The sequence below is a fragment of the Chaetura pelagica genome, unplaced genomic scaffold (genome assembly GCF_000747805.2).
Source record: "Chaetura pelagica isolate M959 unplaced genomic scaffold, ChaPel_1.0 scaffold37, whole genome shotgun sequence".
Classification (NCBI taxonomy): Eukaryota; Metazoa; Chordata; class Aves; order Apodiformes; family Apodidae; genus Chaetura; species Chaetura pelagica.
Genome location: NW_009954567.1, coordinates 3,548,634 through 3,574,506, shown reverse-complemented (window position 1 = coordinate 3,574,506; position 25,873 = coordinate 3,548,634). Strand labels below are relative to the sequence as shown.

The window sequence follows — 25,873 nt, the reverse complement described above, 5'->3', positions numbered from 1 at the left end:
AATCAACTCTGAACCATACATAAATGTAAGAAGAGACCAACACTCCTGATGCTGGCTGGGAAATACAGGAAGCCAGAACAAGCTCTTTAACATAGACTACAAGGTCACTAAAGGAGGTTCAGTTCCAAGATTACAAAACTGAAACCATCTAGAATACAACCAAATCTACCTGAAGAACTGCTTTTACTTAACAAGCCCCTGGAAATAAAGTAAGTGCTTAACATCAGCCATCTTTACCTCTACTATCAGAGTATCATGATTCTAAGACTGAAAAGAATTTAGAAATAAGACTATAAAACCAGAATATACCTTAACTTTATCTATACATATATGTATGTATATATATATACCTACAGAGAACACATAGGCACATCTGAGAGAGACTGACATTTATGTGAATCTGACCCCTTACCTTGACAAGATGGATCAGGGTGGTTAGAATGGCACATCGTAGCATATTGTGCTCCTCACTCTGTTTCCAAAGGAGTGGTAAATACTGAACCAAACATCCTACATATGGTCGTATCTGAAAGTCAGAACACAAATTTGTGTGAAACAAGGCCATTAATTTATCCCCAAAATAATTTCTGAAATATTTAATAGCAAAAACAGAGCTTGTTTTAATTTATTCCTCTTCCCTCTTCCTAAAACACGATATTACCTCCTCTGTGACTACATCAACTTTTGACTGCAAAGTGCTTTGGAAAGAACATATGACTTATGGCAACTTTTGTGCAGAGCAATCAGGCTTAAGTAGTAAATACAAAAAATGCTTTGTTTGATAACCAGTGGTATTTTCATACTAATATATTCTTCACTTAGACAGGATTCCTAATAATGGTATCCTTTAAGAAGACAGAAACAGTTCCTGGAAAATAAAAATAATGCTGAATAATCTCTAAAGTTACCAGTGCTTTGAGCAAGGATTGTACTACTTAACCTCCAGAGGTCTGACCTGACTTTATTTCTTCTATGATGATTTATTTCTTCTACAATACTAAAAGGTTAATCTATTTGTCTTCCAAAGTATGTAATTAGGAATTAGCTTAAACAGACTCAAAAGTTCATTCTCAGCTTGTTTCTTCTGCTGCTTTTCTAGCTGATCTAGGTAAATCTGCTGTGAAGTTGACTTTTCCTGCATGTTCAGACAAGGGGCAATTAGGAAAGCTTCATTTGGCTCTCAAACAGCATTATTTGTAGAAAAAGGATATAAGCTCAAAATCGTGCATTATCTCTGTCCTTAATAATACCACAAAAATACCCCCCAAAACCAACAAAAAACCCCAAATAAACAAAAAAACAACACAAAAAATCCTGAGACAATAGCAGTTAACAATTTATTCTTTAATTCTGAAAAAGCATACCAATTTCTTTATGCATAAGCTGAAGAATATATTTTCATACTAAGAAAGAAGTGCTGAAAATTCCTAATGTGAACTTCAACTTTTCATGTAGTTAAGGAGAGAGCTGTACAGGCTATCGTGATCCCTACCAGTGCCAATAAACCACTGTACATTTAACTGCATAGTCCGTAGGAGTGTGAAACATTTTGTTCCCTAAAATAGCTCTTTTACTAAGATTTAATAAAATACTATTTCAGATTAAGATGAGACAATTATAATAAGCAAAAAAACCCAAAACTTGCAAGCAATGCACAGAGCGGTGAAAGTCTTTCTACACTCTAAAAATTAAGTCCATGCAAAAATATATAGTAAAGAAAGGCAGTAATAAATAAATAAAGAACATGAAGACAATAAATAAATAAATAAGAACCAAGTAATACAAATATCTCAGGCATCTACCACTATAAGAACCAGTCTATTAATTGATGACATTTTTCTACTATTTTTTATAAGCCAAAGCCATCAAATCCTCTTCCATGTTCTTAGTACAAAAGTAACACGGAAATCTATTAAAAAATACCTGTATATTTACTCTTTCAATCACACAAGACAGAACGTGAAGAACATGCATCTTGGTGTCACACTGGTTTACTTCCTGAAGTAGCTGGAAGAGCAGTGTAAACATGGATTCCAGATACTAAAAAAAATATAAACAACTACAGATTAGACCATCAAAACCAAAATCTGTGACATGAATTATTTTCCTGTACACTTACAACTCTAAGACATCTACCAAGTTTGAAAGACACTTAAGTGTGCAAAGTGTGACTCACTTATTTGGAAGAACACACACTAGCTAGTCACGGACTGAACAAGTTAAAGAGGCTAAGATATGCTCGTACATAACAGTTCAAACGCGATCCATCTGAACACATAGACTTTCATGTTTAGTAAATGTAAACGTTACTTCATAGATAAAATATTGTAAAGCTGAAGACCCTCCTGCTAAAAGAAGCACTTTATCAGGGTCAACAAAAAGCAACAGTATTCCTGCTATGGGTCATTAGATAAAATTTATGTATTGTATTGAAAAAGACATCTTAAACAATTGCTATGTTTACAGCGCAGAGGCATTCTACATTTTTGTTTTATTTTTTCTCAAGAGAGTTGCAATCAATATAGAAGTCATAATCAAATGAGAGGAAAAACAATCTGTCAGATCTGAGAGATCAAAATAAATCTTTGTTGTATTTATAGACAAAATTTCATTGTTTACTCATTGACAACACTAATGAACACTGTAAAGAACACAAATGCAGGAGACCAAGAAAGTCTACATTTTTAGGACACTACTTTAATCACACATTTATATTTAATATTTGTGTGAAACAGCAGGTTGGAAAGTGCTGTGTGAAACAGGGACATTGCAAAGTCACATTAATGTGGAGACTTATTTGTTAAAGACTGCATTCATATTGTCTTAGCATGAAGAAACAGCACCTGGTAACACATAGTACTAAACATAATGCTAAGAAATTGTAAAAATAATAATAAAAGCTTTTAAATTGTCTGTCTGTATGTCACATATTAGCAACCTTAGCAGAGTATCAGTCTTTACATTAGTCATAACATTTAATTGGCTTATGAGGATGCAAAAAATTCCTAAACATATACTTATTACTAAATAATGTCGTTTAAAATTAAATTTGAAAATATTGTTTTCCTGCTTTCCTCTATGAATCTATCTGCTCATCACAATATGCCCATATAAATGCTCTTACTGGTAAGAACTGGTCACTTCTGAACTCGAAGTCATCTACAGGTAAATAACCATTAAGGAAAAATAATACAGACTGCAGATGGATATGAGACTCAAATAAGCAAATATTCCATAGATACACAAAAATTATAATTTGAAGAATCTGGCAGTAAGCTTAAAATTGTTTATTTTCCACCAATGCTGAATTAAGGACTAATCAAACATCTTTGCTGATAAAAGGATATTTAACTTCAGTGTCCTAGCTGTCTCAATACGGACCTGGAAGACAAAAATCAAGAAGCATCACATATATGTCCATTACATATTTTGATTACCAACGCAGTATCTGACAATATCTTATCACTTGCTATTTTGGCAATTAAATCATTCTACGTGGTCTGTCATCATCTAAGAAATGTAGTTAGTTCAACTCAAACATTTTAATTTCCTTTCATCTTAGTATTATTTGTAGGGTAATTGGCATTGACAAAGTGCTACCACTTGGAGACGCTTCTCATGCAAAACCTTCATCAAGGTCAAGAGAATATTAAATAAGAGGGTATCTAGCCTGTGACAAAAACCCTTGCAATAGAGAGGGTGTTTAACTTGGGATTATCTCATGGCTTGCTGTCACCCAAAAAGTACAGAACCAACTAAACTCAACAAGCTAAAGTGCTCTTCCCTGCTAGATGTTCAGATGCTTAGAAAGCACTAATTGTATCTTACTCTGCTAAACCTGTCTGGAATCACAGAAATGACTGTTACAACTTCCAATTACTAATATGTAACCAATAAGCTAGCTATGTGTATTTGTACTATTCGCTGGCCACTAGGTCTGCTTGTTTAAAAAGAAAAGAAACAAATGCAAAAACAGCTTCTCAACTCCACTCAATCTGCTGGTTGACTGAAATTTCAACTGAAAATTCAGTTGAGTGCTGAATTGTACTCAACTAGCTTAGCAATCAATGCCATTTATCATATTCTGCTAGCAGATAAATATTTTTATGCTTAAGTAATACTGTATAATGCAGGGAATACTCACAGAATAACCCTGTTTTATCTACAGAAAATACTCTTTTTTAAATAAATTATTTATCTTGAGACACTTCACAACTTTAGTTTTAGAAAAACCAGACTGTTGCTATTGCCATTAATTTTCTCTTTGAAGACGTCACCTAAGGACATGTTTCATCTTAAGGACATGTTTCAGGTCTTTTACCTTAATGTTCATAATGTCCACCCAAAAAACTTTCCAACAAATTACCCTTTGCAAGATATAACAGATTTTAAGATGTGATGCTATGAAATTTTAAATTACAGAAGGTATGGTATTTATGTTTCACCTGTATTTACAGAACAAAAGTATAATCCAAAACACAAAATATACTTACCACTAAGTCTTGGTCTTGAAGCAAGTTACGAATTGCCTCATATAACATAGGTCTCAAGTCTGATTTGAATTTTACAGAAATCCACTGTCCAATTAGCCAAATTACTCTTCGGCGTATTGGTTTATAACTTCAGAAGTAAGAGAAAAAATAATTGTACTTATTAATTCAATATAGTTGACATTATCAAATACTTTGATGAAAAATATAAGAATTATTAGAAAGACATTATTCCCCCCTAAATTATTAAAGTATTTTGTTTGTCAAGACCAACTTCAGAACTTAGATGAATAAATCTTTTTCATCAAAATTCTTCACTGGAAGGCTCAGGAAACACCAACTCAGTCTGAACCTAATGGTTGAATCCTAAATGGTTGAATCTTGAAGCTCTCACTAGACATAAAGTCTATTCTGCATATAGCAGACCAAAAAAATAAAATAAAAATAAATCTTACATGTATTACTGCCATTGTAACATCTACTGCTTTCACCAGACTTTCTAGCAATTTCCCTGACATTCTTTTTATGTGTAAAGTATTAGGTAAGATACAATTTAAAAATGTAAAATTAAGTGCTACATTACCGAAACTGCCAGAGTATCTCATGTTATCAGTTAAAAGCTGTTCTTAGAAAGAGCTGACTTTACCTAGTCTTTCACCACTGTTTCAACAAGCAGGTAAATCAAACAGCTTGAGAGTTGTCCCAAACAGGATAAAGTAAGAACCAGAACAACAATGAACTGAATTGACTAACACAATGACGGAGAAAACCATTCCATAGAGTTGCTATTTTTCTCCAGTGATTAGAAAAGTTGATCAGGAAGAGTAGTTCAGATTTAAATGTTTAACTTGCAGAAATATAAAGTTAGGTAAGAAAAAGGGGGGGACGTCACACGTATGTTCAGGGGGTTTTTTTTGTTTGGTTTGGTTTTGGTTGGTTTTTTTAAAAGGACTTCAGTTCCTAGAAATTCTTCTGCTTATAGGTGCTCATTTTTTAAGTCCTATCTTTTCTAGATTCACTACTTCAGGGAAAACCTCTCCTCTTGGAACATCATTAGCTTGTACACTAAGAGCACACACTAAGTACAAGCAGACTGAGCCTTCTAGACCCAAATGGGAATTTTTCCACATGGGAAAAATGACCATATTCCAAAATAAGGCAGCTTCTCTTTCAATAACCATAAGACGGTAGCTTTAATTGAATTATTGCAAAAAATTGTATCCAGTAAACTACTCTTAAATTAGGAAAAGTTTCTCCTTAATCAATACAAACCCAAACATTATGGCAAGTGATACATTTGGCAATAAAATGTTTCTAAAAATCTTTAAGGATATTTTTTCATGAATCCCGTATTTCTCCAACTGCTATGATCATGGTTTGCTGACAAAGAAACATTCACAGAAAACAAAACACAGCAAACTTTATGGTCCCTTCAGATAACACATACGTTGTGCATTTCCAAACATGACCCAGTATGTGAAGAAGCATGCTAATCAACATGGGACATACTGTGGGACACCAAATCATACCTTCCAAAAAACCTTATTTGAACTGCATATGTGTTCCTGAAGTTATCATTAAACCAGAACTTCATCCTTACTGCCAGAGTGGTCTCCAATGACACTGGCAGTTGAAGCAGTCCAAGCAAACAAGGCTTTACACTTCTGGACAGCTTCTACTGCAAGCTTTTGTCCCCACAGGAATTTCATCCTGGGATATCACAAATACCAACTAAATTGTTAGATCAGATGTATTCCCTGCTGCAAATACACCTATATCAACCACAGACGACTTCTGTCAGTTTCGCTTATGCTATATGGGTAGACGGCATAAAAATGTCTAAGTGACCACGTGCTACAAATACCACAGCAGCTTCATTCAGAGATGGGTGCGGGTGCGGCACAAGAACAAAAGATCAATCACAAAATATTATTTTTTTTTCCCTTGTTCTTCTGACATTTACTCTAACCATTAGAGTGATTGGCCACTGGTAGCAGGGTGAAGTTCATACAAAGATCATACAGAGGGAAAAAAAAGACTAGTGAGAAAAAGAATGAAAATATTAGGAGACACCAGGTAAACAACCATGGTAATTATTCTGTGGCTCTGAAGTAAGGTCATACATCCAAAAGTGAATAATTTATTTTTTTAAAGCATATTGTAAGGAAAATAAGCATTTAATATTACTATGCTTAGCAGAGTCTTCCAATCTACATTAAATTGAACTGTATTTGTAATGCAAGCATGACAGGCATTTGGAAATAAATAAAAAAAGCTGGCTAGCATCTCATTATGGAAAACAATTTACAACTTACATTAGCTCCCTGGAGGTACTAGGAAACAAATTAGCTTATATTTCAGATAGCAATTATGTCTGGTAAGATGAATTACAAATGTAGAAGAAAAGAACAGTAAAACTCTTCAAAGGACATTAGGGTCACTGCTAATGAATAATGAGAAAAACAAGACACACTTGTTCAGAGTGTGATTCAAAAGGTGATTTGGAACTCATCTGATGACGATTAGAACGCACAATAGCAGTGACTGTACTTCCCCTGAGAGACAAGAGACAGTTTGAGGAATAGGGAAGAAAACTGTCTTCTAGTCAGTTGAAGAGACAGACAACCCTGTCTGTACTGAGATGCTAAAACTGGTCTTTCAATATACCCCATGATATCTGCTAGACTAAAAAAAATTGTACTCATGTGAAAATGAAGAGAAGTTTGGCGGGAAGGAAAACCCACAGCAGATGGGGTACATAATACACTTTACGTAGAACCAGCCTGTAATCATTCACACTTTACAAGAGAGCCCAAATCCTGACTTCCCCATTTCATCGCAGGCAAAATCAACTGAAGTGCTATGAAGGACTTCTATTAAAGTAGGAGAGAAGAACAAATCACTATTTTGGCTAACCTACAGTTTTACAGAGAGTATTTCCACAGATTTCAGTTAAGACTTTACAGCTTAAAGGGCTCTGAGGTCTCAGAGGGCCTAAGTATCTTTCTTTAAATGAGCAAAGGTCATTGTCCTGAGAAAGTTCAGTCAACTCAAATACAAACAAGAAGACAGACTTCCAATGTTTTTACAGAACCCTAGAAATATCCACCACACAACAGTTAAACTGTCAGGTACAGTGCCACTTCTGGACTGTATAGTTTTTCTACACGTATTTCATCCCTCTGCTCATTTAGGAGATATGTTTAAATACTGAGTATTTTTTTAAGTATGCAATTATTAGACATTATACCTTACCAGATTTGCATCATTGGTTCATATTTATATTATGAAGGCATAACAAACCAAGGTTTTTACCTGTTATGAGAAACCTGTAGTTCTGCTAATAGTTGATTTTTAAACCACTGATCAAAATCCACACTATCAAATAGTTCATAAGCAGCCAGTCCAACCGCATTATACACTGGGGAAAAATAATAGTTACGCTTACTGTATGACAAAATGTTTAATTTTTAATACTAATTAACCAGTCTAATTTAAGTTTCAAAAACAATTTTTTTATAACCTGAACATAATAAAGAAAACAAAACTAAAGCACATTTTTCTGAAGAGAAGACAGTATCAGACCATGGTAAAGGGAACTCTGGAGGAAATTTTAGTATAAGAAGAAAATTCAGACTCTTAAAATCCATAAAACAATTAAGATCTTATGCTAACATCAAGAATGGATCCATCAGATGTCTTAGATAACCTTTTTCTTATGCCATAAAATCTTCTTACTTGCAAAAGGGACAAAATATCTCCATGGAAACACTATAACTCATTTATTTGCAGAGGAAAGGACAGGACAGTAAGGGAGACTGACTAAGGGTTTGTTTCACAAAAGAAATTGAAAAAATTACCATATTTTTACATAAGCATTTTGAAAAGTGAAGACTGGTGTCAAGTGAAAGGAGAAAGTGGATTCAGGCTCTACTTTCCAAATGTCTTACAAAAAAGTCTTGCAAATTCTTCATATATTTTTAAGAAGTCAAGCACATACACAAAAGAGGCTAGGTTACTTCAAGGGTAAAGTAGAATTTAATTTACCAGCATCTTTAATCAGTATAGCACTGGTGTCTTCCATGTTGGTAGATCCTACAAGACAAAATAAAGAAAAATGGGTATAACTAAGCAAGGAACAGAAGCAGCTTTGCACTTACACTCTTTAAACAAGTAACCTGTGAATTGACTGCTTTGCTATTTTTGTTTTATTCACAAGTTCAGTTACTTCAGTTTGGATATTTTTTTCAGTATCGCAGCACAGCAAACTGAAACTTACAAATATTTTATGAAGAGATTCTGTGAAGCCGGCACTCACCCTCAGAAAATTAGTATTTATTTCCACTTAACAGAATGTACTGATCCATTCTGAGAAGTCAGCTAAGATACAACCTGGGGAAACAACCCAAGCCGAAATTACAGGGAAAACAAAGCGGCAGCTAACACCACTGTCTTTTGTGGCCACTATAAAACTAAGTTTTGGGACAAAGAATCCTAGAATAGAAGAGAAAAAAAACTTGAATGATTGCTCAGTCTATGAAGACTTCACTCTTCATATGTAGAAAACCACTACATTTTTAAAGCAGATTCTTCAAATTTAGAAAGTCTTCTAAACTCTCCAAAAAGGCAGCATAAGTTGACCTTTTTCTTTTAAAGGTGGTTTTTTTTCCCCAAGATTGTTGCAGAAACATGGGAAAATTACCATAAATTGCCTTGCAATATTTGAACTGGAAACTGCCAGTAAAAAACAACTTACAGACTTTATTAAGTTTATCGATGATTCTTAGGAAAGCCCAAAACCTCGCGCAAGTAGAAGTAACCCAGTATTTTAAAGTCACCAAAAGCAGTTATGACAGAAAGCAAAGAATCCTTAGCATTTCCTCTTCCTAGACACACACTGCGTTTTCCTTTGCAGTCCATATTAAGGACTATTATTATTTAGAAATAATTTTAAAATATTAAGATGCTATCTCAAAAACACAGAGTGAATGCACTATATAAAGTTAGATACCACATGATATAATTGTCTAAAAGTTGAAAAAAGAGAATAAAAAGAATTGTACACTTTATAGTTCCTTTATTTTTATTGAACTTACCTTGCAAACTGTGAACCATTTCTAAAAGCACAGGGGTAAGAGTCTGATTATATTCATGGAAAATATCAATAAAAAGAACTTCTGTGCATGGCTGAAAAATTAAAACATCTGGTTCAGAATCTAGCAAAACAAAGACAACTAAAATACATTTTATGCTAAAATTTTAAGTGCTGAATATCTTGCACCAAGGGTCATATTATGCAACATACTGTAGCAAAACTAGTATTACATGAAATACCACTCTTCCTACTCGACAATATACTTAACTCTAGTGAGAGTTTGATGGCTGTATCTGTGTCAGCCAGTTCTGCAGTAGAACAACAATGGATCTGTGGACTGAAACAGCTGATTTCAAGAAGCTAGTGAACACATGGTAGGTATGTCAGTTTCTTCTTGGACTAGCTCTAGCTGAATCTTCTGAGTTGCATTTAGAACACACTACATGCACAGGGTTAGGTTTGTTAGTTTTAAAATGAAAGCAACTCAGGAGTAACTTGAAATCTCTTTGCAAAGACAACCACAGCAGCAGTTACTGGGAGACTGACTACAACAGCATGCTTCTGATCTGAACTAAAATATTCATACAGATGCATCAAACTTTCTTTATTCACTATGTCCAAAAAAGTGAGAGTATCAGTTAACATTTTAAAGAAGGGACAACTTCCACTGGGCTTAATGATCACCAGGTACCACACAATACAAATGTTGAAGAAAACTCCTTTTCCCTCTTAAAATATGAAGTGAATATTTTTCAGTGTATCTCAGCCTCACTGACAAAGGAGCAAATTCTAAGGAAATTTCTTGAACTGAAGTTTTCTTTTTTAAAGCACAAGCTAATCTTTCTACCAAATATCATCTCTCTCAGTTACAAGACCATCAAGAAATGCATGTTGAAATATTGAATGTTTTTCTTTTAAATTGAAATACTTACTCTGAGACTGTACTTCCAGGAATCTCCTCCTGTCTCTTCTACAGCTATTATTTCACAAAGAAAAGGAAAAAGTGTTATTTCAGCTATGGTTCAAATAAAGTTTAATATTTAAATATGTGGGTATCATAGAATACTGAAAAATCTCTTGCTATGAAAATAATCTCTAGAGGGAATATCTGTCCACACAACAAGACTGACGGAAATAAGTCGCCAATATTCTAAGTAAGCAATTTGTAGAGGCAATGTAGACAGAAACTCTTATACTAATATCTAAATAAACTGCAAGCAACTAGTCAACACATTTCTTACTGAAGCCTTCTGGGTCCTCTTCCCACATGGTTAATTCTTCCTTTGTTAGCAGAAAATAATGAGTGACTAATCTTCTACAAATTTCCATTAGTGTCGGATATGTGAAAAAGGCTGTCTTTATCTTATGTGCTTCAAGAGTTTCAGGACTGCTATCTGAAATAGAACACAGAAAATTCCAAACTGCAATTACGTAGCTTAATGATCAAACAGTAGTCTAGTAAAATTAGAAAGAAATCCATAGAGCAGAAATTCTTATCCTCAGATTAAAAAAAAAAGAGAAAAATTAAATTTTAATGGCAGACTTCCATAACAGGATTCCAGGCAAACTAAAAACCTACACTCATTTTCTTTTAAGAGAATTCTCTAGCAGCAGTATAATTAGACTTAAGAGTCATTAGGACTTTTAAAAGTACTTATAATGCTTTTCAGCTAGTATGCACATGAAAAGAAAAACTGTTTACCTAAAATTTGAATATAAAAATGCACAGACCTCAAAGAAAGTTTCATTTATATGTATTCAGAAACGTATCCAAATACACTCTTATGAAAAACTTGGGGCTTTTAGGAGTTAATACTGGTTAAAGAAAGCAACAATAAAAACAAATACTGTGTGCTATACACTGGGTGTGGCAGTCAAAACTTAAGAAAAATAAATGTTCTACTTTAATTTATTTTACCACCCAGTTCTCAAAAGGTTAAATGCTATAGATTTTTTTCCCAAAAAAATTTAGAAAGAGAATGATGCAATCTACTCATTTACCAGATGTAAAATAATGTGGAAGGTTGTTGGTTTTTTTTAATATTGCTCAATTGTATATTTCATTATTTGTAGATACTGCACTTTATGAAGATTCAGAGTGAAACACAGTTCTACAAAGCAGAGCATGTAAACTGCTTCATCTTCAACTGCGTGTCAAATGCATTGTGTTTCTGTATTTCAAAATACTGGTATTAGTTAATTACAGCAATTACAGTTAATTACAGCAGTTCATTATCAGATTTTACCAAATATTTCTAAAGGGATTCATCAAACCATTTGATTAAAATTAACAAGATTACATACCTCAATACTTTTAAGAATTAGTTAAAAAACACCTAAAACAATCAACAAAGATATTAATGCTTTTTGTAAATTTATAATTACTTTAGCAAGTTAATGTCTATATATATATTAACACTTTGACCCTCAAAATAAGAATTGTCAATATAGAGACAGAAGCATACATTACTACCTATTAAAACATGAAGCACTTAAAAAGAATGTCTTCAAGGTATTTTACTGTGGGGAACAAGTAGCAAAATGTTTCTCAGGACACACAAAAAAATGTTTCAAGTAAACAGCAGCAGTACCTTCAATATTTTTTGATGGCTTGTACGCATAATTTTTCACAATCATCTTAATGAGATTCATGCACTGTACAATAAAACGCTCAAAGACAACTCCTTCACCAGCCTCTGTGAAAACATAGCTTACAGCAAACTCCAAAGACCTCTGAATCAAAGGGGTGAATGAAAAAGGATGTTGATCCAGGAAGTCCAAAAGCTAAAAATTAAGGAAGTAGAAGAGCAAGAAAAGGAAATAAATTTACTTCTTATGCAAGTCTTATTAAATGCCTTCATAAATTAGCTATCAAAACCAAGTGATAATAAAATAATAAAAATAAAAGTACTAATAAAATTTATAGAAAAGAAAGATTAACAAACCCAGGAAATTAGGAAGAGATCAGTATTCATTACTAATGAAGATTATTTTGCCCTGAAATTCTTGAGTCATGTTCATTACTTTTTTTAAGTTTAAGGAACAATACTAATTTTCATCTATAACAGCTTGCTAGCAACACAGTGTATAAAATGCATCAGCCACAGCTAAAATGCTGAACAATTTAGCAGCTAATTCATCCCTGTTTGAATTACTGTAAGTAAAAGCAGAATGAGCGAAATAACTTTTATTCTTTCTTCTCTCCCTCCAAGCACTTGCTTCCTCAGTTTAGCCTTTCCACCTAGTGGTCAGTTATTTTAATCTCCCACATTACCGCAAAAATGCCTAAGCCTACATTCTTGCATCTGAATTCCTATTAATGAAGTGTATTTTCTCTTCAGGTCTATAAAGAGAATGCACATTCCTCCCATGCTTTGCTTGTTAGTTCAGAGTAAGAAGTACTATAACTAAGACTAAAACTGTTGGGTCAGAGCATTTCAGTTCAACTTTGGTGAAGGTGCCTCTCACTTCTGATAATTAGGCTGAGTATTTAAAATGGCCCCAAAACAGAATCTGAAAAAAACAGGAATTCTGTCAGTTTTATATGTCTTAAAAACAGAGCAAGTGACAATGTTAAAATTACCTTCTGATAATATATGCAGTCCATAGTTGCACAGAATTAGCTGTCAACTCCAAATGTATAACGTAACACAAAAGTCACAGAGGGTAAGAGTTTTTTGTTAATTTTCTTTCAATAAACTAAAAATGGCCAGTTATTCAATATAACTAGGAGTGCCTTAGGAATAGCAACCTAACTGCTTATAGAAAACAGGATGAAAAGTTTCTCTGTTCCTTATTCATCAGTGCTGACACCAAACTTCCAGAATTCTTTTCTGAGCAAAATATTATCTGCATAATTTACTTATGGAATGAATCCAATGTTGTTTGCTGTATGGAAATGTGGTCTTCATTCCTGCAACATGTGTCAGCATGAGTAAACAGACACCCTTCAAAAAAAAATCAAAATATATTTAATAACAAAGTAGTTTTCAGTTGCAGTACCTTCCATTTCTTTAAAAGATCTGCAACCTATTGGCTTTAAGTCACATACATATATGAATTGGCACTACTCCTCCAGAACTATTCAGTAACTGAATGGAGAATTTACTTACCACTTTAGTGAACAGAATTATAGTCTTTTCTAGACGATCTCTGCATACATTTTCTGCTCTTATACTTCTACCTGGTAAATCAGATATTTAATAACTATCATTTTTTCAGATTTTCCTTTTCTTTCTGGACAGCTAAGTTTAAAAAAATTAACACAACTTGCTTTATCTGTAGCTCAAGGATTATGACAGCCAGAGAAAAGTTCTTTGACAGAATAAATTCAAATTCAAAGTCAAGGTAATGAGCACAGTGTAAAAAACAAATCTAAAACTGTTTCTCTCAGCTGCAGTGAAATTTACTGTACTGATCAGAATGAAACAACTGGGACATCATTACAGACAACTCAACAATAAAAGAATAATCCAAGCAAATGCTAGCATAGGCAAGAAGCAGAAAAGCACTGAAAAGATGAAAATGTCCTTTTTAAAAACTATGGTATATCCTTATTACATAATACTATGTGTTTTTCTAGAAACTCCATCTTAAAAATAATTTATTGTGGACCCTGGAAAATACTCTGAATTTACAAAAAACATATAAAACTTTCATAAAATATGAGAAAAACAAAATGAGCCATAACAAAGGCATGCAGGCAAAATCCATGATGTAAAAAATGTAAACGCTAATCTTGAAAGGTAATTGTGCCTGTTTTTCCAAAACAACTTATTGATTAGAAAAGTGGAAATGAGAAGCTAGAGCTCAGTTCTCATCTTAGGACATTCAAACCCTACAGTCCTCACTATCTAGGGGACTACAATAATCATCAACCTTCAGGGTGAGATGGCCTTCAATTTAGTCTATTAAAGCTAGATAGCTATCTTGCAAAAAGTGAAAGGGCCAGAAAGACCATGACTGCAGAACAGGAGAGCAGGCAAACAGATGTATGCAATAACACCTGGATTTTCGAAGACTCAAAAAGGTATTTTATTTTGTCACAGAACACAGTCTAAGTTTCCATCTTTTCTAGAAACAAGGCACAGAGTCCACCTCAGCCCCTCTCACCTGTGCAGAAGCTTGTGAGCCAAGTACCTTCATTTACATAAAAAAATCTTACTACTCAGTTTAAATTCTTATTCTCACATTAAGCGTTGTTGAATCCTAAATGAATGATCTCATTAAAATGTATTAATGGCTTGCACCAGGCCTACTCCAAGAGTACAAGTAACAAAAAAGAACTCATGTCAGATAACACGCTGCTGCAAATCTTTTTGCTTGCTTCAGGTAACTTACCTGCAAAAGCACTAACACCTGCCAATTATGCTTATATTTCTACTGGCTGTGTTAACCTAGGGTTGCCTGTCTCAGGCCACTACTGTTCCAGTTATAAAGTATGTACAGCTGAATATGGTCTTTATTTTCCACTTAACAAAAAAATATGGCAAACTCCAGGAAAAAGAAAAAAAAAAACTCTCCCAAGAAAATTCAAGGTGATCTGTATTTTAGTAGCATCCACATATTTTAATATGGATACTTTGTCAATCCATGACTTAAGACTTTTTTTCATTTGCATTATCACACCAAGTATAATTTTGGGTCTGTTGATATAAAAAGGACATTTTTACTAAAGCCTTTCCTGACAGTTTCAGCAGCATTTGAAGGAATAGCTTTGCACTTATAAATTATTATTGATGATGTACTAAACTGTATTATGTTTTCATTCAGCTTCTAATACTTAAAGGCAAAATAAAGCAAAAATATCTAATACTTACTACACTCCAGAAATTGTTTTAGCCTCTCAAACACTGCATGTAGAAAACCCTGAAAATATAGAAGTATATGAGTCTTTTAAAGATTAAGATTCTTTTGCACTTATTATGAGACAAAAGCTGAGTCCAGCTAAGTCACTTCAGATGTATTACTAGTTCAAACATCAGCTTAACACTTTTAACTAATCTGCTATCTCAGACAGCTTCCTAATGAAGCAATTAACTAGCCAGCAGAACGTACAGATGATCCAAACCAACCTTATTAGTAAAACACATAAAAAACCCCTCTAGTAGAAGGCATGGGTAAATATAGATGCATGCTTTCCAATCTACTTATCCAGTTCTTTCCTGTTCTCCACTTTGCAGTTTAGCATGTAGGTCATAGGTACCAAATTTCTGCAGCAAAGCAGGCAGTATTTGGGCCTGAGCGAGATGTCTGAATTTCCTTTTCTTTCTTTCTCCCCTCCCCCTGATGGGTTGCATACTCCAGGTTTTCATTGCAATCAGATAAATTCTATCAATAGAATTTGATAGGACGAATATGTCATTACATTCATAATGAATAAAAACATCTCTTTGAATGATGGTGCAAAGTACATAAAAGACATCTTTCAGTAGGCAACAGGGGTGCCACTTTCACATGACACGTAAATTGGAATGGGTACCTTTCTTTTCTTAAACATCATGCCATTGGTGTCACAGTGTTTAAGATTTATCTGGGATTTGTCAGTTCTTAACTGATGGCAGCACAAGTTTGAGAGTGTGTTGCTTGATGCTTCACTATGTAACACAACTATGTGCCTTTCAACAGTTTTTAAACTCTAACCACTGCTCAAATAATAAAAAATATTTCTTATTTAGAACTAGAAACAGATATATGTCACTTACCATCACCTCTGCGTTCCAATGAGGTTCCAAAAAGCCATGGACTGTCAGTTTACGAAGCACTGGGGGAACAAAAACGTTACTTGTGTAGGTATTTCTCAGGACTTGTTTAAACAGACTTCAGAACATGATTATGTTTACAGTTGCCATTCCCTTCTTCCAGTTCTCCATATTAAGAAACTTATTTAATTTGGGGCCATTTGATGCCTCAACTATAGCTAACATGAATCTAATATTGCTTCAAAATTCAGTACATTAAGTGTAAAATAATGAAGGTAACTGCAAGAATTAGTGAATCAAGAATTCTGCAAAAGCTGCAAGTATTCAACCTCTGAAAGGCTCTGCACCAGGAAAAGGGCCAAGTACAGTCAGTTAGGGCCCATAAGCCATTTTTTCAGGTTTATAACTGCCAGTAGCCCAGCAGAGCTGCGCCCTCTGGAACAATTCAAGACTGCTTCCATCTACATTGCAACCATCACAAACAAACATCTCAATTCTTCACAGCAGCAAAGTATAGTTATGGTTATGCATTCATCTCAGTAAGTACTTGAGCATCAACATAAAATCTAAACTGACTGCTAAGGCTACCTCTTCGCTGAACAGAAAGTGAACTTGTCACAACAAAATGCATAGCTCAGGTTCCTCAGGTATGTGCTTAAAGGTAGACAGATGAAAGCATAAATCATAACACAGTTGAAAATCATCCTTTTATGCCACTTCTCCACAAGCTAGACTTGGACTTCTTACAACATGCATATCCAAATGGTACATACTAAGAAACAAGAGTACCTTCTACCCCTTCTGTGTGAACTATCCTCCTTTTGTCTTGCTACAGGTACAGGTAAAAGGGATAAAGATTACTGGTTTTCCCAATGGGCATGGTTTTGTTATATAGTGCTCTTTACCAAAAATGTCTTAATCATTTACTATGAAGGAACTTATTTGATTTCTTATATTTAGTATCATTCTATATTATTACCTTTCAATGACAACAACGTTCTTTCTAGTGAATTTGTGGCTGCAGCTTCATCCCCTGTACAAACCTGCTGGAGGAATGTATCGGTATGATGATTCCACAAGGAACATGCAAAGCTATAAATACCTGATGCAAGCTGCAGAAAGAAGAAAAAACAACCATTTATTTATTTCCTGAATTTGACTACGGAATAATAAATTCTTAATTTTTAAAGGCCAGTTATATTATTTAATCCATCCTCTTGTATATCACAGACCAGCGTTTCACTTGCTTCTTTGTTGTACAGAGTTGTATTGATCCAAAGATGTTTCCCAGAAAAATATCTGTCTTAATTTCAAGATGTTACAATAGATTATCCCGCTTCCTTAAATATTTTGTCTATGACTCTACCACTTTGAATATTTTAGGCCACCTTTCTTATCTGATTTTCATTAAATACACCCACAAGTCTACAATGCCGTATGAAACTTCAAAAAACTCATTGCCTTCTCTCCCACAAGACTGAAAACGTTTGTCTTACTGCACAGTTAGGCTCTGAATCAGCTTACCCTGGGACACAGCAGTTACATGCCTATCTCTAATAAAATATAGTATCGAATAATGCCTTCACGGAAAATAACTTACTCTGTTGATAGTGGCAAACCCTGGATTTTTTCCTTAAATTATTTAAAATACAGAATGACACAGTTTCTAATCAGCTAGCACTGAAAAAATCTCAAACTTAATTCATGTTCTAGTTTTCAAACAGTGCTTCCTGTGATAAAGGTATCTAAAGTATAAACAGAAGATAAAAAATTTCTCACTCAGTTATGGTAGCACTTGACAGCTCCATACTTAAGAAAGAAACCGCACAGTCTGCCACATGTTACATCAGTGGAATCAAAAGCACATATGACCTACTTATTTCACTCTTTGGTCTAAGTAAAGGTGAGACAGTAGAAACTCTGGATAATTATTCAATGATGTGTTCATAAAGTCGCAAAAACACATCACTAAATAATTATCAATAGTTTCAACTTATGTTCTGGAGATTGACTTTGGGTATTGCGGGAGATGTCTCTTAAATAAAATACACTAATACTAATATATTCATCAATGACCTGGACAAGGGGACAGAGTATGCTCAGCAAGTTCACTGCAGATATCAAACTGAGAGGAGTGGCTGACACTCCAGAGGCCTGTCCTGCCATCCAGCGTGACCTGGACAGACTGGAGAGCTGGGCAAAGAACCTAATGAGATTCAACAAGGGAAAATGTAAGGTTCTGCACCTGGGGGGGAACAACCCCATGCCCCAATGTAAGTTAAGGGTGGACCTGCTGGAAAGAAGTTCTGAGAAGGAGGATCTAGGTGCCCTGGTAAGACAGAAAACTATCCATGAGCCAGCAATGTGGCTTTGCTGCCAAGAAGGCAAATGGAATCCTGGGGTGCATAAGGAAGAGAGTTGCCAGCAGGACAAGAGGACAATCTGCCTCTCTACTCTGCCCTGATGAGGCCACATCTGGAATACCACATCCAGTTTTAGGCTCCACAGTTTAAGAGCAACAGTTCAAAGAACTACCAGAGAGAGTCCAGTGAAGGGCAACAAAGATGACTGGGGGATTGGAGCATCTCCCTTATGAGGAAAGGCTGAGAGAGCCAGGACTCTTTAGGCTGGAGAAGGCTGAGAGGAGACCTTATTAACGCCTGTAAGTATCTAAAGGGTGGGTGCAAGAAGGATGGAGCCAGTCTCTTTTCAGTAGTTCCCAGTGACAGGACAAGGGGTAATGGGCACAACCTGGAACACAGGAAGTTCCATTTACATATGAGGAAAAACCTCTTTATGGTGACAGTGACAGAGCACTGGGACAGGCTGCCCAGGGAGCTTGTGGAGTCTCCTTCTCTGGAGATACTCAAGACTCGCCTGGTTGCGGACCTGAGTAATGTGCTCTAGGTGATCCTGCTTTAGCAGGGGAGTTGGGACTGGGTGATCTCTAGAGGTCACTTCCAACTCTGACAATTCCGTGATTCTGTGATAATAGCAAGCAGTAACAATTCAAATTAAAAACAATCAAAAAACCCAAAACCAACCAAACGAAAACAATTTAAATCAGTCATAACAGTTGTAATAGTAGAATATACTCTGAATAAACCTATTTGTTTCTCATCAAATCAGTGTACCTTAGTACTAGGAAAATTTTAAAAAATAATTGCTTTATTAAAAATTGGGAAGACAGAACTACAAATAAACAGTATCAATTAGGAGGACACACCACATTTTTACATTCAAAATCTTTCAGCTAGCAATTATAATTACTATCACTGCAGGACCTAGAGACCTAGTCATGGGGCTAGGCTGCCTTCAGTTCCTCCAGTTGGTAAAACAGGCAAAGCATGCTGGTGGTGGTTAAAATATACTCAAGCTAAATAATAACTGCAAAATATCTTCATAGGTGGAAACTGTTCATTATGAACAGTAACAGTAAAAGCAAAGATGGCAGAGAGGTTTCAAATGTTGGAATTCATAGCCTTCCAACGATGATAAGGATTCCTATTCAATCTTCCTATTTATGATCATATTTCATCGTCAGTCTTCAAAGCAGCAAAGAAATCAGAACAATCATAAAATCCTCAATGAAGTTCAACATGGAGACTAAACTGAATGGTGTGTATCTAGTAGCAGAGAACATATCCAAAACCCTGAAATTTACAGTAGGTCTGTAAGGAAAAGTACTTCCAGTTTAAGATAGAAATTGTGCAGGACAGTTTCCGATAAAGATAATAAAAATGTTCACATAAATTGTAAAAATATAATAGCATTAATTTAAAATAAAGGCCAAAAAGCAACAGAAAGCCTCAGAATCTTAATGTCAAATGATCTAGGGGAGAAAACCTTAACCAGTAGTTTCACAGATTTGCAGTAGATTCATTATATCACATCTCCAGTATGTGCTATATAGATGGCCACGTGCTATTATAAAAAAACCCCAAATAGTACAGGTTTTAATACATACAATCACTTTATTCTTGGATGTTGTAGTACATTTTTATTAGATAGAAAAACAACTCACTGGTTTTACTCCCAAGAGCCATCATTTGAATCTAATAGACTAAGTCTATATAAATAGGCTCAAAAGAAAATAAATGTTTATAAGCATATTACCAACGGCATATAACCAGATACTAAATTTTTCTATTTGTAGTAAACCAGCCGATTGTACCATGAAGGTGTTTAATGTAGTTATAACTGTACTATTCACCAGAAAGATGAAGTTATAAATAAGACGGACTTACAATTTAGTCTATCACAATTTGTACGTCAACTAATATTTTTCATTTTAAATCTCAGGTAACAAGAATTAAATCAGGGATACCTTATCTGTCAGCACAACCTTGTAATCTTGTATTATATGAAAAATTTAACAAGTCTTTCAAAGCCGCAATAAAAAATCCTTTACATTTTAACTACTTACTTGAAACTATGAAGAAAGTTTGCAATCTGCTATTTAAGCTTTTAGAACTTTCAGCTTTAATTGACTACATCCCATAAGAAAGGTTTTTAACTGTCCAACAGAAGTCACATGTAATCCAAGAGATGTGAATTCCCTTTACCAGAAGACAGAAGTAGCAGACTTCAAAGTTGTCCAATTTTGCAATGATTTTAAAAAATTATTCTTTAAATGTGAACCCTATAGAGCTAAATGTTCAGAAAATTTACTTTTGCCACCTTAACTTAAAAAAATTGAATATAAACAGTATTTTAAGAATCAAAGGATCGTCATGGTTGGAAAAGACCTCTAATATCAGAGTCCAGCCATTAGCGAAGAAAACATGCCCAGTAGAGCATACCCTGAAGTGAGGCTTTTACACCTCCAGGAATGGTGACTCAACCACCATGGTGGGCAACCTGTTCCAGTGCCTCACCACTCTTTTAGTAAATAAATTATTTCTAATATCTAGTTTAAACCTCCCCTGGCACAACTTCAAACCATTTCCTCTGGTCCTGTCATTATTCCCTTGAGAGAAGAGGCCAACACCCACCTCGCTATAGCCTCATTTCAGGTAGCTGTAAAGATCAATGACATCTCCCTTCAGCCTCCTCTTCTCCAAATGAAACAATTCCAGTTCCCTCAGCCTCTCCTCACAGGACCTTGTTCATCTGACCCTTCACCAGCTTGGTTACTCTTCTCTTGGATGTGCTCCAGCACCTCAACATCCTTCCTGTAGTGAGGGGCCCAAACCTGAACACAGTACTCAAGATGCAGACTCACCAGTGCTGAGCACAGGGACACAATCACTTCCCTTGTCCTGCTTCCCTTGTCCTGCTTGCCACACTGTTCCTGATGTAGGACAGGATGCTGTTGGCCTTCTTGGCACACCGCTGGCTCATACTCAGCCTTTTCCTCTGGGCAGTTTTCCAGTCACTCTTCTCCAAGCCTATAGTATTGTCTGGGGTTGTTGTAACCCAAAGGCAGGACCTAACATTTGGCCTTGTTAAACTCATAAAATTGTTCTCAGCCCATCAGTCCACCCGTCCAATTTGGTGTCACCTGCCAACTTGAGGAAGCACTCAATCCCCTCATCTAGTTCATTAATAAAGATAGTGAGCCAGACTTGTCCCAAAACTGAGCCCTGAGGGACAGATAAAGATGTACCAAAAATTTTAATTCATGTCAAGTCAGATCATACAGGAACTTTGGACACTGAACATACCCACAAGTTAAAACCCAACACTTAAGTTTAAAAACACTTCTTAAAGACCATGCTTACTAAAATGAAATTTCAATTATATTTTTGACAAGAACTGCCTTACAAATTAAAAAAAAAATAAATTATCCTTTTTGTCACGTGTCTGAAGTTGCATCACTCTATATATAAAAGAATATATAAAGAAAAATACCATACTGGAGAAGTGCCTTTCCATAAGGAAAAAGGTTCATGGTAACACAAAATTGTCAAAGGTAACTGAGCTTTGAACCTAGTAAAATGGTGGAAATATAGCAAAGTTACTGTTGGACATTACAACTTCAAGAACAAATACTGGACTCTCTAACCTATTAATTCCTTCCTGTTCCTCTATTGAGATGGTAGGGATTTGGTTATTTTGTTGAGGTGGGGCTTTGATTTTTTTCTGCTTTCTTGACCATTTTCAGTATTTTCATCTGCATAACCAGGCTGTATAAGCAACATTTTTATTTAGGAGAGCTCTACAAAAGAAGTAACTATCTCACTCACTCTTCATTGTTTCGGATTGATATCTGTAAATATACAAAAATCTATTGTTCAATTATGTAGACCATGTATAATGGCCTAAGAGATTCCAAAACACAACAAACACTTCCTACACAGAGGTTATATTCATCCATACTTCTACATGGCAGAGAGAGTAACGCTACTCCTCTACACACATATGTCATAGCAACATGTCTGTGTTTCTGTCCTGCCCTATTACAAGAGCCGGCCTTCATTTCCTCAGGCTGCGGATGATTAAACTTTCACCTTAATGATTACACAGCCAGAAACTTTTCCTACATAGATGGCTAAACCTTCAAAAATAGTCTTCCTTCTCTGGATTATAGTATTTTCTTTTAAATGAAGGAATGAAATAACATTTTGAAAAATCAAATGTAAGATATTTGGGAAAGATGTTCAACTCATCAAATTCAGTTAACTGTACTACATGACTGCCTAACTCCAAATGGGATTGGAGATGCAACAGCCTACAGCCAAAGGTAAATCTGTGTTCTAATCAGTGGATCTTTACAACAGAGAATGTAAACTGCATGAGCCAAGATCTGGCATCTGCATTCATATCTTGCCTTTTAATTAACCCGGAGAAAGAAGTTGATCTGGAAAACCTCTGAACACATTTCCACTGATCAAAAAAAGCCAAAAATAATGTGATATGAGAGACTAAAGCCCAGTATTTTTAAAGACTATAATGAACTACCAAGCCAGAGCACACTTACAGAAACACCGCAAATTCATATAGAGTAAGATCTGCTGTACAGCATCATAAGGCTGATAAGCAGATATTGTTCTGTACATGAAGTTCTGCTTCTTAACTTATCATAATAATGCTCAAGCTGCATGCAAAATTTATAAACATCTCAAAACCATTTCACCTACAACCTGACCTTGAATTACTTCACATTGTACATATACTCACCAAAGTAAGAGAGTTTCAAAGTCAGACATTCAAGTCAACATACCTGCCATTAACACACTGCTGGCTAACCACAGCAAGTGGTAAGCCTGTACAACACATGGTTTGCATGCTCTACAATATTACATCACATCACTTACATCATAGAAAAGTTTCCTATCTGCAGCAAGCCGTTTGGATGCCAGAGTTTTTGTAACATGATAAAAGGTAAGTAGCGCTCTGTGCTGTCGAAGATCATCCTGCACTTTCACAGATTCTACAAGAGTGGGTATAAGTTCTGGCCATTGCCTTGGGCAGTCCACCCTGGCAACTTTGGCAATCAGTACAGAGATCTGAGTTGCTATCTGGAAAAAAGCAGAACAAAACACACATTACACGAAGATAATTTAGGAATTGTACAATGCAGAAATTGACATCCAAATAAAACCTGAATCAAAAAAAAACTAGTATGGATGGCTAGATTTTTGTGTGTTTTTTTCTCAAACTATGTTTAAGTTTGCTGAAAGCAAACATATGGGGGGAAAATATGTCTTCCATTTTATTTTTATGGCAAATATTTACACAAAATGCTAAGCCAGCTACCTTCTTTAAAGACCACTAAATTAAATTTTCTAGAAATCGCATAAGTGAAGAAACGCATACTTGTGAACCACTTTTTACTTACTAATCCTTTCTATTGCTTCCTACAAACAAATACAGGCAGCTGAATACTTATTTCCCTTATTTCTGCTGTATCTGAGTTTTAGCCTTTGACAGAGACATCTCCTCCTCTCAGACAAATAACCCTGAAAGCTGCATTCCCAGCCCAATGGCAAGAGCTGAGACTCTCACTTGTTTCAGATCCTCATACCACAGGCCAGGGGCACCTACACCACCCCCATCACTTGACTTTCGTTGCTGGCACCAAATCCCACTCACAACAGTTTTTAAGCATGCACACATGATGAACAGAATGAGATTACACAGGACAGTGAAGGGATTCAATAAGAAGACAGGACAAACAGCAGGGATTAGATGCAGGGTTTGTTCAGACGGGTAATGACCAGCCATTTTTTTTACACATGGTTATACCCTCTTTCTGTCTATTCCACACTTCGCTGCTCCACAGCTCCCCTCCCCAGAACATTCCTTAATAAATCTTTTGTAGTCTTTCATAAACACAAATAATCCAAAACCTTCATGTTCTTCTTTCCAAATTTGCATTATAAAGGTCCTTGATTGGACAACCTTAATGAAGCAGATGCTCTCACCTTCATCGTACCATTACAATTGCCACCATACTTCCAGCTTAGGAAAGAAGTCACATTCCTATGCTATCGAAAGGAATCCAAGTAACTTTTAGTCCTAAGAAGAAATAGCCATGCCTTTGCTGCTTCCTTAGCTGTTTCATCAAGTGTGACCACCCCACAAAACTTCTTACACTATTCACTCCTACCCACTTGCTTAGGGAGGAGAATTGTTTCAGAATACTGACATCAAGTGTCAGCAAGGAAGAGCAGGGAGTCTTACTTATTTTTTGATTGAGTGATGTTAATCGACAGGAGGAAGTAAAAAAAACTCCTCTGTCATACAAGAAGCAACCTCTCCAGAGATGCTAAGAGTACTTAAAAAAGTCTGTTTTCATATATTTCAAGGAGTATTTTGCTCCTCCGTTCCCTCCATATGGCAAATATCTTCAGATGGCATGGAAACCATGCCCCCAACATACGGCGTGTTGTTTTGCATCTTCCCATCCCCTGCAAGTCAGTTTGTATCATAACATCTCAATACTAAGTCTGTTCTTTTTCTTTTTCTAAGTACAAGGTCATAGTTCTTCTGCCTTCAATGATGCAGCAAGCACAAGCAGATAGCAACTGTGTTACTAAGTATCTGCAACTGGAAAAGAGCATTCAGCAGAAACACACCATTGCAAAACTCAGGCATATAAGGCAGACTGTGGACTAAATAAAAGGCACCTCTGAAAAGAAACTCAATATATCTACAACACAGATTGGGGAACAAGGCAGAAAGGAGATGGATTCTGTAAACACTCTTCAAAATCACAATTGTTTGGGCAATCATTTAGGAACAGGCTGCTGGCATAAAATAGAATTAAATCCTCAACATCTACTACATCCCAAAATTATCGTAAGGACACACAAATAAATACATGAAGTTGCTAGCTACTCTTTAAAATGTCAGTTAAAAAGGTTCCAATCTCAGTCTGTGTGTTAGTGCATACCTCCCCCTCCATGCCACATTACAATGTCAACAGCAGACAAAACTGGTTTTGCTTGAGTTACAAGGGCAGACAAAACTGGTTTTGCTTGAGTTACGAGGGCAGTGGGCCCAACGTTGCCCTCATTTCAATTGCAAGTGCAGTGGGTTGGGATAATCTTGCACTTTCTGACCTTGCCTACAATCTAGTACCTTCTTGTCCTGGTACAAGTACAATGAGCTGGGATGATTACAAAGTCCCTAATTGTACC

General features: G+C 35.5%; 1 protein-coding gene across 1 annotated transcript in view; it reads right to left on the bottom strand.

Moving 5' to 3' along the window:
• Positions 1 to 25,873, bottom strand: part of IPO11 (importin 11) — an 83,372-nt gene that overhangs the window by 44,870 nt on the left and 12,629 nt on the right. The window contains exons 4-19 of the mRNA XM_010005362.1: positions 23,546 to 23,749; positions 17,266 to 17,398; positions 16,290 to 16,348; positions 15,405 to 15,453; positions 13,698 to 13,768; positions 12,177 to 12,369; positions 10,827 to 10,979; positions 10,518 to 10,561; positions 9,587 to 9,677; positions 8,538 to 8,585; positions 7,806 to 7,911; positions 4,494 to 4,620; positions 3,348 to 3,381; positions 3,125 to 3,165; positions 1,924 to 2,040; positions 413 to 526 (exon numbers count right to left, since the gene is read on the bottom strand). Coding sequence (XP_010003664.1) covers positions 413 to 526; positions 1,924 to 2,040; positions 3,125 to 3,165; positions 3,348 to 3,381; positions 4,494 to 4,620; positions 7,806 to 7,911; positions 8,538 to 8,585; positions 9,587 to 9,677; positions 10,518 to 10,561; positions 10,827 to 10,979; positions 12,177 to 12,369; positions 13,698 to 13,768; positions 15,405 to 15,453; positions 16,290 to 16,348; positions 17,266 to 17,398; positions 23,546 to 23,749 — 1,584 coding nt within the window. The remainder of the gene's footprint in view (positions 1 to 412; positions 527 to 1,923; positions 2,041 to 3,124; positions 3,166 to 3,347; positions 3,382 to 4,493; positions 4,621 to 7,805; positions 7,912 to 8,537; positions 8,586 to 9,586; positions 9,678 to 10,517; positions 10,562 to 10,826; positions 10,980 to 12,176; positions 12,370 to 13,697; positions 13,769 to 15,404; positions 15,454 to 16,289; positions 16,349 to 17,265; positions 17,399 to 23,545; positions 23,750 to 25,873) is intronic.